The sequence below is a fragment of the Phasianus colchicus genome, chromosome 2, assembly GCF_987193195.1.
Source record: "Phasianus colchicus chromosome 2, bPhaCol1.hap1.1, whole genome shotgun sequence".
NCBI lineage: Eukaryota > Metazoa > Chordata > Aves > Galliformes > Phasianidae > Phasianus > Phasianus colchicus.
The window spans coordinates 27,308,293-27,322,062 of NC_143437.1; the positions used below are offsets into that span (position 1 = coordinate 27,308,293).

Below are 13,770 nucleotides of genomic sequence, written 5' to 3' on the forward strand. Positions count from 1 at the left end.
ATAACTTCATCTACGTAAGTGAGTCACTTCAGCTAGCAAGCTTACACAAGTCATGCAGTTAAGCATTAATATTTGGTTATGAAGGTAAAAATCTTGCTGCCAAACTCAGTTTTTAAGTGAAAATTATGTCAGAGGAAGTCCCATTTACCCCCTCTCTCACAGAAATAGAAACATTTCCTTTGGAAAATTTAAACCATTAGCTCATTCAGGAAAGTAAAGCTTTCTAATTCAGTTTCATGCTCTAAGTAATTTAATCATAATGATTTCTTACTTTAGCTTTCCTAAGCATCGCATTATTAACATAAGAAGAGATCAAAGAAACAAGCAGACTGAGAAAGAAGGCAATACTACAGCAAAATACTGCTTTCTTCTTTGTAAAAATTTACAGACTATTTTTTAAAAGTCAACTTTTAAAGATCCACATTGCAGGGAAAATCACATCTTTATGAAAGCTCTACATGAGGCAGAACTTGGAGGGCTGTTTGGGGTAATTAAGCATTGAGTAAATTCTTCAGTGATTGAACCCTAATTTTCCCACACAGTTCATAAGAAAGCAAAAGAACAAGGATTTGCTTGTTGAGAATGAGTCATGTTGTAAAGAAACTTAATTACAGTTTATAAATAGTTGAAGTTGCTCTCTTTTTGAAGCAGGAGAAACTACTGAGAACTGAGAGAAATTTGCTTTTCTTGTCTTAAAATTTAATGCATACATATATTCAAAACACAGTTATCCTAAAACCAAAATCCCAATGCATGAATGGCTAAAGAACTGCACAATGAAGCAGTAAGGTTTAATTGTTCATGATCTTAAAGAGTAATCGTATTGAGATCTGGAACAGGTTTCCAAGTTTGTTAAGCTAAGCTTATGTCAACAACTACAGAGTCAATTAAGACAGTCTTATTAATTCTAAAGTAATGTTTTCAGCATCTCATTTTACAGCTTTTTAAACAACACATGAAATATGGCAGGGATGTCTTGGCAAAAGCAGTGCTGCTACGGGGTTCCTGAAGGAAAAATGTTCAGGAAAAAAGAAAGGCAGCTTTGCCACAGTGCTCCCCTCCCTCTCTTTCTGTACTGGGGAGAACAGAAGGAAAAACAATCCCATGCTTGAAGTGCATGCTAACCATACAAACATTTCAAAGTATTTAGATGGCAATGTCTACAGAAATTTTTCCATGTAACATTTCCCTCCTCTAGAGAAGCAGTTTATCAAACCTTTGTAAGACAATGGGTAAATCGAGAAGTCTGTTTTCACAGAAGTCAACATTTGCTCACTGAACATTACGTACTGTTTTAATATTTAGATGATGTTATAGTGGTTATCTCATTAACCTTCTGTCTGCTTGAATGTGCTGCAGTTTATTGCACCTGTAATTCGTTTCACATCATAAATGTTGGCTGATCTGGAGCTTTCTACCTCTACAACACTTCACTGCCTGCGTATACTTAATTCAATTTAGATTTGCTTTATGAGGCAGCCTTCAAATAGAGGATAACAAAGCATTCTTTCAAATTCTGTTCCTAGGCTGGCCAGAATTCACCAATGAGACACAATTCTCTTCCATCCTCCCTGACAGGTTTTACCCTCCTGCATTTATAAACTGCGTAACAATGAAGCCTTGCTCTGATTAAATATGTACTTTTCTCCTCATGTGATCATCTAATCACTGTAAGATATGATGACAGTTATGTAAAATATTAACAAAATTTCTTCACAGCACCTTCATGAGCAGTGAGGCTATTTAACGAGCCCAGATAGGTACTAAAGGAACAAAGACAGGATGGTTGGTCTCCCTATTGACTGCTGAGAGCCAGTGCGTGGGGCCCAACTCTTCTGAAACCTAGCAACAAGTAATATTCTACACAGCCAAATGCAGCTCTTTCTGCATTTGAATATCAGAATAAACCATTAGTGGACATGTGAAAAGTTTTGAATGATATGACCAGAGAAAAGAAGAGTACAGGAAAGATGTGCTAGAACCAAACTTCCAGAGAACACTGCACAATTGTAGCCTGATACAGTCCGTTTTCTTCCTGAAGTTCCCTGACTCATTCCTTGCTTATCATCCAACTAGGCTAGAGACTGCCTCTGCATTCAAGTATTTCTGATGAAATCAGTCATGGAAACAGGAAATACATATCCCAGGCTCCAGAACTGTCTCTTCTCAGTACATATTCATCATCATTTTTCTTGTTCTTTTTTTGGTTCACTGAATTTCACATCCTCTCTGCTACAGCTAGCTTGGACATTTCCTTGCAGCTCAGCTCATAATGCTGGGAGGAAGAACTTGGGGATCTGAAGGAATTGCCTCAAACCACAAAGTTCCTTGAACTCAGACCTCTCCAGTTTTCACGATGTGTTAAAGTGGACAAGACTCACATGAATCTACAATGATAACACAGATACCATGTTATATAGTGCTCTTTACCATAAAGCAAGCTGTATTTTAAAAACTTTTTCTCTGGTACATTTTTCTGACATGGTTTCTCCCATGGGAAAGCTGTTCCAGACAGCCTGTATAGTGGGAGAAAAATTTTCATCTAACTTCAAGAGAAAACATCTACATCACTATTTTTACAGAGAAATTCCCAGTACAGAAAGCCTTATAGGAATCATACTGGTCACTGTAACTACAGAACAATCTGAATAGGTTCAGTCACAGGCATTTTGGGGACGCAGTGGCTTAGCACAAATCTCTTTAAGGCTGTTTTGCCTAGTGAATGTTTCCTTGATACTTTTGTGCTGAAGGTTTTTAGCCTACATTCTACTGGCAAAAACCAAAAGGCTCAATTTGGCTTAAAATACACAGAGAATTACAAAATACCACAGCTATCCTGCTCTGGTGTCCAATGACACAGTCTTGCAAGAATGAGAGTAAGGATGACAAATAACATATCAATGCTATGAGTGTGGAATTTTAGGTCAACAGAGAGGAGTCATGCAAGTTGTGTTTTGTTAAAGAGATTAGGGCTGTGACATCCTTGCTGGAGAAAAGCAGGTTCCTTGCAGGAAGATGCTCTTTTGAAATCAACTTTTCAAAATTCCAAATGTAAAATGAAAAGCTTTTTTGGAATTTTAGCTGAGACACTTATGGTACTTTGGGTGTGGTTGATATCACAGCTGTTTTGAAAATAATTAAGTCTGCCATTGCTATGTGAAATATCCATATCATCAGCAAACTGAACACTTGTGTAACAGATTACTTCTATGCAAAATGCTTCAAAATATGCAAGTATTATGAAAAAAGAGAGACGACAGTGTTTTTTTTCTTAACTGCATCAGTTATATATTAACTGAATGCACTGCAGTAAGCAACGAAAGATAAATACTGGAACGTGACTGGTTGTTTTTGGTAATGGAAAAAGGGCAACACTGGGGATTATAACAATTTCAGTGAGTATATAAAATTCACAGTTCCTTGTTTTGTACTGGGAAATGGATCTGGCAACAATACAGTTCTCTAAGAAGCCAGGCCAGTTAACAGCATTTGCATAATGATCGATCCTCATAACTCCAGAAAATCTTCCTGACCTTTATCAGACAGCACAGCATTCAAGAATGGGAAGGAAGTTAGGATCACAATGAGATGCTTAGAAGATACTGTTGTTAGACAGTTAATAAGGAAGAATTCAGCCTGGTTAAAAAAGGGGAAAAATGCTGAGGAATCTTTTCTTTAACACTGTTTGAATGTGTTAGTTCTATCACACAAGATCGTTACCGTAAAGTGCTGGTAGTAACTTTGGTAATTTTCATTGTGACATTAGGAAATGCCTAAAATAACAATTTTTTTCTTTTTTTTTCTTTTTTTTTTTTTCTTCTTTCTTTAAATTGGACAGGAAAGACTCTCAGTTATATTCAGTTTGGGCTAAATTTGAAATAAGAATTGGTGATGCTTTTTAGGAAATGCACCAAGAGTATGTACCATGCCCTAATGATATATAATAACATGACATCTTTAACAGAAATGGACACACTCAGAGTCTAAAACACAGAAGTGATTACTTTTAACTTCAGTGCTCTTAGATAGCCCTTGAATCTTTCAGAATAATGGAGACAACAACTTCTGATGGATTAAACACTTCTGACATGTTATAGAGAGTGGATTTGTTTATTTTGTGGATTTCTATGAGACTGGAGTAAATGTATCATTTACTTTTCAAAAATAAAATATTTAACCTCTTCTTAATTAAAGAGGACTGTCTTGTATTTGCTGCATCTATCGTGGCAATGAGAACTACAATATAGATGAGGCCCCAAAGGCAATCAGATTTTTTTTGTGATTACTATTGTTTCTATTTTTTTTTTGATATAGACAGATGATACATTTGTAAAAGTAATCCATATCTTTGTAATAACCAGTAGCTGTTTTTTAAACACTCCACACTTCATTCAAAAACAGTATTAAAAAAAAAAAAACCAAACACATGACTGTCAGTTGTTTAAATACTTTAAGCTACAATGTGCTGCGGACAAGACCATCAAATGCTCTGTTTAGTCTTACAGAGGAACTAAGTCACAGATAAAAGCAAGACATCCTTCAAGCAGTTTTCACTTACATATTTAGACCATGAAAAAGCAATGTAATTTTGAGTGTCACTTCTCAACTCAACTGAATCATACTCCTGGACTTTTACAGCAAGACTGGGCTATCCACCAAAAATATCCCATGGAGTACCTCACAATCCTATACTGAGCTCAAAGAAACGACACTGGCCTCACAGATCTTTTCCCTCCCTAATTCCTGTAACCATGATTATTTTAATTAAGACAAAGGCTTTTTATTTTTACCTCACTAGCTTCAGCTAGTGACATCCATTTCACTTTATTTTTACTTCAAATTCTCAAAGATCTTCATTCCTCCCCTTCCGTTTTTTATTTCCTTTTATTGTTTCTTCTGTAACAGTTTCTATAGTAACTTCTCCAAGTGGTGATGAAATTGATGCTACTAAAAGCTGCCTCTTCTCTATGTGAATTGCATAAACATTATATTTTAAATACAGTTGCTTTTTATTCTGTTAGCAACTGCAATCTGTGCCTTCCTTGGCCCTTTTTCTTCCTATTCCAGGCTGGTGACCTGACCAGCCTGCTACTGTTGGAGAAACCGCAAAAACTTCTCCTCTGCTTTCACAGTAGAGTTGCACTGCTAAATGCTAAGACGTTCTATAGTACTTTCCAACTGGACATGAAGACTTCTCAAACATTTTTCACCTAAAAAGCAGCTGTGTAAAAACATTAGCTTCTCCCACTGACATTTTGACTCTTACAAGGCTTGAAAGTAAGGTTTTTTTCCTGTTTATAATGCTGCTTGGGATTTGAGAGGAAACTGATTTATATAATTTTCATTTGTGATCAATGAATGTCAGGATGAATCCTTGCTGAATTGTGTCTTAATTCAATGAATTTTATATCTTTAATAATTCCACGGTCTCACCTTGTTTATTTTTTTCTGACAGTACTGTCTACTATTGAACCCAGGGAAGATCCCTATGAAACTATGATATGCTGATCCTCTCTATTTGTTTTCTGCTTGCTATCATGAGCACTTTCCAGCTTGCTGTGTCTTACCTCTTTCATGTAATTCACATCTTAAAGAAAATCTTCATCTGTGAATGCTATGTGAGACAACACTAGAATGCACAGAAACAAGACTCAGACAAGGAGTAAGAAAAAGTACCACGACTCGAGACCCAGCTCTGTCAACAACTTTTTGTAACTTAATTCCTTTTTTTCCAAAATTGAGTATATGAATTAGGATTATACCACTTCCCTATCTCAGGCATCTCTTTTAAGGCTTTATTAGTTGGCTGCCACAAACTTAGACATGTACTAGTACTCTAGATAGGTCTATCAGACAAGAAAAGCAGTATTTCACTTTTTAGAATAGTGCAATTATGAAAGAAGTTTTTATAAAATCTCTTTGTTAGAGATTTGTTAGAGTGGCTGTAGTTCCAGGAAAAACATGTCTACAGCAGTACACTACCAGCTAAGAGGTTATGTCCAATATGTGTGTTTCTCAAGAAATTAATGATACATCTGCTGCTGTCTTACCAACTTATATGAATTGTCCTGTAACCACTCCACTTTTTTAACAGAATGAAAATAGGAACCTAAATCTACCTTACAGTGATTACAAAATGAACACAGAAAAACAGAATAAGAGGGAAAGAACACATCTGTTTTCAAGTTTACTTGCCGCCATTATGAACATCTAAATACAAGACTGGTCATTCAGCTCGGGTAAAAGTAAATTCCCAAGATGGAATCAGAGGAGCATGGAGATTACTCTTAACAACAAAAGTTAAATTAGCAGCTTTCAATAAGATTTCAAACTAAGTCTAGTTGGCAGCATCCCTTAGAAAAAAAAAAAGGAATAAAAAACAACCAAAATAAAAATGATCAGCAAAAGGTAAATTACCAAATGCTGCAGTGCAGTTCTGGGATTAGTTCTTGACTGTGCTTAGTTAAGTGCAGAACTCAGGCTACTTTCCCATCATACTGTCCAATCACAGCCCTCCGCTGGATCTGCAGCTTTCATTGAATTCAGTTAAGTGATACATAGCTCACTGCACTGTTAACATCACAGAATGCTTTATTTACCAGATTCAAAGAAATACATATTAGTGACTAAATGTTCTGGGATTCAGAAGAAAAAATGGTCTCGTGAGAGACATTTATTGAATAGTCAAAAAATTACTCCCAAGCATGAGACTGGAATGGCTTTTGACTTCTTCCAGGCAGTTCTACATAATTGGGATTTTGTTAATCTCCATTTTTTTCATTTAAGAATGGAATGACATCCACATGCAATTTTGGCTGACTTTGGACTTTTTTGATCAGTACTGAATTTCACATACTGGATGGACTCTTGAAACATTTACTTTGTTATGCTTGACATCTTTGGTGAGCCATCTTGCTCTCCTGAAACTATTGTGTATCACTCTGTTCTTCCATATCTTATTTGACATGTTCACTCTTTTTTTCTTCTCCCTAGGTGTTCACAGTCACTTTTTCATCTGTGGAACAGTGAGAATAATACAATAAAAGCACTATATAGTAAAACAAAACACCTCAATTACACACAGAAGCTATTCAATGTAAATATTCTACTCAACAGTTAGCCCTTATCTCGCCTTAACAGCCCTTTCTCAGAAAACAGCTGGGGCATACAACAGTTTATTTTCCCATAGCTTCTCTTGAAGACACTTCTCTTTCACAATCAGACTAATCAACCTCTATGAAGAAGTAGAGCCAATGTGATCTTTATTTCCTCCAATGATTACTTTTCTTGGAATTTTATGTGTTACTTGTGACCACTGCCAGCCATTGATATTGCTGAACAGGAGTAACTCAAAGATTATCTTCTTTTCAGTTCCAAAGCTATATGAACAAGTCTTACATGATACAAAACTGGAAAAAAAATCTCCAGAACTACCAAACTGGCTCAAATGATTATTCATACTCTAAGCAGCACACAGGAGCCAGTAAGACATGTATTCCAACTGCATTAAACACTGTATCAAAACAGCAAACACTAGCTACTTTCACGTTTAACATTAGTGTTACTATCCTTAGATTTACAGTTAACAAGACCTCTAAGTCCTACACAACCAGAGGACTCTATGGTCAAAACTAGAGGCAGATAAAGTTTTAATGAAATATCTGCAGGAATGTTCACAAGAGGTTCTAGATTCCAAATTGCTCAGATAAACAAGTATTTCTTAAACCTTCTTATCTCAGTGACTCTGGAATCATTGTGGTAGGCATGTGATTTTTCAAGTAAGAATCTACAGAAGCAGTTTCAAAAAGAACAGTCAGAAAGATCTTAGATGAAAGAAAAAACTTTTGCCTTGTCACATAAGCTTTCCTAAACCCCAATTGCAAACAGTAAGTGGTCAGCAACACATTAATCCAGGAAACAACTTGCATTTAAGACTACCAAACCTCCTTACCAGTCATTTTCTACCACAAAATCTAACTTGTTTATTTGAACAGCTTCTGGGTAATAAACGAAGGGGCTCATGAAACTCTGTTCTGTTGACTTTCCAGGAGTGGGACAATCTCATTTACAGAGCCAAAGCATCTTAAAACTACAACAGCTGCTTCAAAAATTATCACTTATCTAAATTCTACCGAGTGATTAAAACAGTACCTGAAGCCTAAGGAGCTACTTCTGCTTGGAAAAAGAACTAACAGAATGGGTTACTTCTTCAATGCAATTTTACTTACAGTGAGGAGGCATACATTCCCCTTTCATTGAGCACTACTGGAATAAATTGTACTTTCTTTGCACAGTACTGTAAACTTCTCTTCTCAGCTACTAATGCTCCTTGCCATTTACTTTTCCCTCACTCAAGATTCATCTGACAACAATGGCTACCAAAACTCCTTGCCTTTACTTCTGAAGCTGCTTTCTGCTTACTTTTGGATGCTGTGGACAGATGTGCTAATCCAAATCCAAAGAAGGTTTACATGAGGAAACCCTAATTATTTAGCTCAGACCATCCAAACCACATAAGCTGAACACATTTTGTGCTCAACAGCATTGGCACAAATTGCTTTGCTGACAAATGTCTGCAGACGGTAATATCCAAACAGGAATGCATCAGAAGCTGGCATTGATGACTTCTGCCAAAATAATGAATCCAGAATAGGATATTTGTTTGCAGCCTGATACAGGTATAACCTCCCATAATCCAATTAATGCTCTATGCCTTATGCTTGCTGATGTTGCCCACTTCTGATGTATTCTGGTAAAGGTCACTGCAGAACAGCACAGAGAGCTAAAAAGGTGTACAAAATTCTACTGCAGTTGGTACTAGCATGGCACAAAAGCTTCTTAATTAAACTTCATTTTCCTAAACAAACCTTTCATTTGACCAGCACTGTGGACCTGCCAGGTCACTGGTACTACCCAGCACAGAAGCTCTAATCCTTTGAAGTTAGCCAAAATCAGTGGCAGCAAGTGTTCCTACTAACTTCAGCTAAGTCTGAGATCACACACAAACTTTAGATACCAACACTGACAGCTGTCAGCATTCTCAATCCCAACCATACTGTTCAACAAAACAAGAACTATTCAGCTTAATACTCATCTTTTTCAAGACATCTTAAACAAATAACCACTAAGACAGTGTTTCATTTGCTATCACAATTGTTCCAACTTCTGTTAATCTCTTTAGCCCTGACAATCTAAAAATCTTGTAAGATCAAAATTAATCTCTGAAAAGCCTATATACAAATTGCTTGGGAGTCCTACTCTTGTGTCTCTTAATTATGCACAGATGCAATTTGTATTTATATATGGTATACACACACTGAATGTATGCAGGAATATACTTAAGAAACATCTATCTCTAGAAACAAATCATAGCTGATTTATAAAAAAGTAGAGAAAGAAATCAGCAATATATTGATATTAACTTACAAAGCTTCATTCTGAGCCTTCCTCAAAACAGGTATCAATATCAAAAGCATTAAGCCTGATTAATGATTTCCTTTTCTATGTGCATGCATGAACTTCTCTGAACATTCATTTCTTCTGTCACATATTTGAAAGCACTTAATCAATTCTCAGACGTAAACCACTAAAACAACTGCTCCTTTCACTGCCCTTTGATCTAATGTAACAACTTAGGCAGCTAAATAAATCCAGTGATTAAGTTGGCAATTAGACAGTTCTGTGTTTTAAGGCATGGACTTTGATACCCATTCTGAAATTACTGCACAAATCTGTAGTTTTTAGCAAGTGAAATTATTTTAAGGTTACTGAGCTTTTTTACTCCAGAATTACTTTCCAGCTTCTCTCCTCTTCTTCTTTAACAAAGTTTGCTCAGCAACAGTACTCTGAATAATTTCAAGTGTATTTTACTTTCCTAGTTCCAAACAAGTTTGCAACTTTGAGTGAAAACAATTGCAAAAAGCAGCAAACTAAGTTATTTTTGAAAAACCTGTATTTATCTTTTAAAGGAAATACAATCACTTTAGGGTTTATGCATCTCACAACCTCAGCAAAACCTAAAACTTTAGCCAAAACTAAGATGCCAGTAAAATTTACTATGGTTCCTTTCTTTTGATTTGCCAAGGTTCTTGCTGTACACTGACCTATTTATTTTTCACTGAATGCTTTGTCCACATACTGTAGCAAATATATAAAGTAGAACAGTTGTCATCTTACGGTTATCTCTCCCAGACATTTTATTAGACGCTTGCTAAATATTCAACCATAATATACATAGTTATGTCAGTGGTTAAGAGATGAAAGTCTGCATTACTTCACTCAGGAAATGAAGTGCAGGTTTCAGGCCTTTCATTGCAATATCCTTCAGTACATGGAACATAAATGTTTTTGCAGTGGATTGTTCAGCAAGTGAGTGATGCAATAACTTACACAGCTAAGCCACTGTATGATTTCTAAGGCCACAGGGTTAATACATAGTGATAAGCTATTCAGTTATAATTGTAGCTTTCATGTCAGTTAAATTGAGCACTCTGAATATTACTTCACAGTCAAAACTTACTCTGTTATTTAAAAGAAATTTGAATTTTGATTCCCCTGAAATATAACTGCTTCAACATTTATTTAGTTATATTAGCCCAAAGGCAAAGATCAAATCCACAGCACTTGTTAACACCAACAGGACTAATAGCATCTAAGAAAGGCAGAAAATCTTCATGAAGCTGTACATAAAGAAGAAGCATCTCACAGAATACAAATGGCCAGTGATGGCATGTAGTTGAAAATTAAATAAAGATGTAATAAGGACAATTTCTCCAACAGCCTCAGATTTATTTTGTGTTTTCCCCTATGTATATATAGTATTAATATGATAGACATTTTTTTTAATTTCAAGAATGCCCTTTCTAGACCACTTCTGAATGGAATTATTTAATGCCTAGAAATCTCAGGTAATAAAGAGAAAGGGATAATTGAGACCTATTTCAATGATCTCTAATATAATACAAGCAGAAGGATTTATCTGTAGAATGACAATCCTCCCTTCTTGCTTTAAAAAATCTAGGAGAAATTCAGATTTCTTTCGGACATAATAGTTTCCACATGAAAAGCTAGCTCACAAGCAAACGCAGTGTAATCTGAAATATTGCAAAGCTGAAGTGTTAACAAACACCAATGTTGCAGCTGCCCAGACTACGTTACAATCATTTAAAAAAGACAAGAAATGTATTAATGAAAAGATTAAAGATAAGATGACTGAATTTCCTCACACCAAAATATCTTTAATATCTGTGAATTCAACCTTGTAAGGAAAAACAATTATTTCTATTGAATGTGTAAGACAGTAATGGAGCCATACTTACTAATTCCTACACAAAGCAATTACTATCTATTTCAGTTAAAACATCTTTTTGAAAGCGATTCCATTTTGATCTAAAGATCTCAAATGATGGAGAATTCAGCTACACACTGCAGAAAACTGTTAGGCATTTTGTCTGGAATTATTTCATTCTATGAAAAAAAGTTTGTCTTTTAAACACAGCATTGTGTTATTTTTCTTTTATTTTCCCTACACTGAATTGTCATAATTATCATAATAATTTCATTAATTCCTGACAGTTACATAAGATTTTAGGTATTCCCAGCTTAGACAAAGTATTGGTTCTCATTATTGACACTTTTGATAGGAGAGGTTTCAAATGGGAACTCAACCTCAAGTCAAGTTACCAGAAAAACTTCTGGCATCCTGTAAAGCAAGCAGCACACTCCATCAGTGTGGATCATCTCTCCTCCAACTATGAGTGGGACTGTGTGTTTTCAAAGTGTCATGGCCATATAAAAAAAATGCTTTAAGTTCTGGACAAAAATAGCTAAAAATTGTTTCCTGTAATTGTACTTTTTCCCTTTTGAACTTGTAACTTCAAGAGGATAGATGCTTGTGCCTGAGGCAAAGAGTTACTCACTGTGAACAAGGAAGCAAAAATCTTTCCACATCAGCAACAGAGTAAGCTTTGTGAAGCCTTCTGCATCATATTCCACCACACCACTATCAACAAGAAAAACAAAACATTAGTACAATTTTTAGCCAGCATCCATCCTAATATTGAACGAGAAATACGTAAATCCAGGATTACAGTGTTTGGTGGCTTTTTTTTATCTGTTCAGAAGGTTTCAATGCTTACTTTATTAACAATTACAATTCTCTAACTAAATTTAAGCTGTGGTACTGGAGTTTCTTATCCAAAGAAAGGTTATATGCAATACATAAAATATATATTCTGAAATGAAATTAGACCTTTTAATGCATCTGCAGTACTAAATTGGCAGTAACTGTACACATGCAGGTTTCCTGAGTGTTATCAGTTTACAAAAATTTATTAAAATTAAGTTAATGGACATGGTAAAATTGAAACTGTGCAGGCTGAGAAGAGTTTTAATTTGAAAATTAGAAAGAGCTTATATATATAAAAGTCACAGCATAACAATATTAAAAAATAAATACATAATGCTTATTCAGTAGACATTAAAAGTCAGCCAGCAGAGGCAGGTATTTTCTAAAAGCCTGAAGCAGTATCACACTACTGAAGCACCTCATGAGTGAAATAAAATCATAGATATATCTGGTTCATTTCTGTTCTGTCGTTTGGATCAAATAATTCTCAGAAGACAAAAAATCATTTTTCACACGGATTAAGTCTTCATGTGTGTCTACTCACATATCAAATTCAAGTTACTGTTATCTATCTTATAGCTGTACAAAATTTGGATTCCTACTAACAAACAGCTATCTTCCTATCACTTGAGAGACTGGGAATTTGAAGGGCTCCCTAATATTCATGTAATTTTTTAAAAATTGCCACACAGAAGCATAAGCTCCCTTCTCCCAATGAGGCAAAGCATTGCTGATCAGGTACTGTCTGTCTCATCAACTCCTGGACTCTTTCTCAAGTCAGAATTTGGGTAGAAAACTGAGGTGTCTACTTTTACATTGTCCCACTTCAGTCACTGCCTATTACTGAAAGGCTCTCTCCAGTTCTTCATTTATCAGCAAGCACACTCTTTATGTCCTTTTCTCATAATCAGCTGTTTTCAGAGTAAAATCAGATTAGCAACTCACACTGGAGTAACACTTCATTGGAACTTCATTCCATAGAGAGACTATCCATCCATTATTCTGTGGGAATTACCAGCCTTCATCCGGATATTGGCAACAGAACCAAAGACCATGTGCATAAAATAACACTTTCCACAGGCTTCACAAAATAATGCATGAAAAAAACTTACGTTCCAAAGTGACTCAGGAAGGCTGCGATATACTCTCTCCTCTTATGGTATCCCTGAATAACATATTGTACCTCAAAAAAAAAAAAAAAAAAAAGAGAGAAGCTATAAAAACAAACAAAAGTTAATCTGTCCTTGTTAAGGAAGACTTAGAGGGTTCTAAATCTGAATCCCACAATTAGCTTGCATGATTTTACTAAATAAACCTAAAGTGCTTTTAAAACTAGGAGTGGATTCCAGTACAGCAAAAATCTTGTAAATACATCTCTTCACTCACTTCTAAGTAAAACTTAATATTTCACAATGTACTGAAGCACTGTTTCAGTAAGCAAAGTAAGGAGTGAAAAAGAGAAATGCACAAGCTTGCCTCGCTGAAGTTTAAGCAGGGACTGGTGATAGGCAAAACGTAATTACCTGATGTGATGGCTGGCTAAGAGTCAAAATCAAATTCAGGTTGTGAAATATATATACATATCATTTAACAAAGGATCTTGCATGTTTTCAGAAAACTGCACCTCCAACAAAATCTTCTCA

General features: G+C 35.5%; 1 protein-coding gene across 4 annotated transcripts in view; it reads right to left on the reverse strand.

The window, feature by feature from the left end:
• Positions 1–13,770, reverse strand: part of BABAM2 (BRISC and BRCA1 A complex member 2) — a 161,189-nt gene that overhangs the window by 25,116 nt on the left and 122,303 nt on the right. For all 4 annotated transcript variants that reach the window (XM_090135185.1, XM_090135184.1, XM_031594460.2 and 1 more), the window contains 2 exons: positions 13,240–13,310; positions 11,919–12,001 (listed from right to left, as the gene is read on the reverse strand). In XM_090135185.1, coding sequence (XP_089991311.1) covers positions 11,919–12,001; positions 13,240–13,310 — 154 coding nt within the window. The remainder of the gene's footprint in view (positions 1–11,918; positions 12,002–13,239; positions 13,311–13,770) is intronic.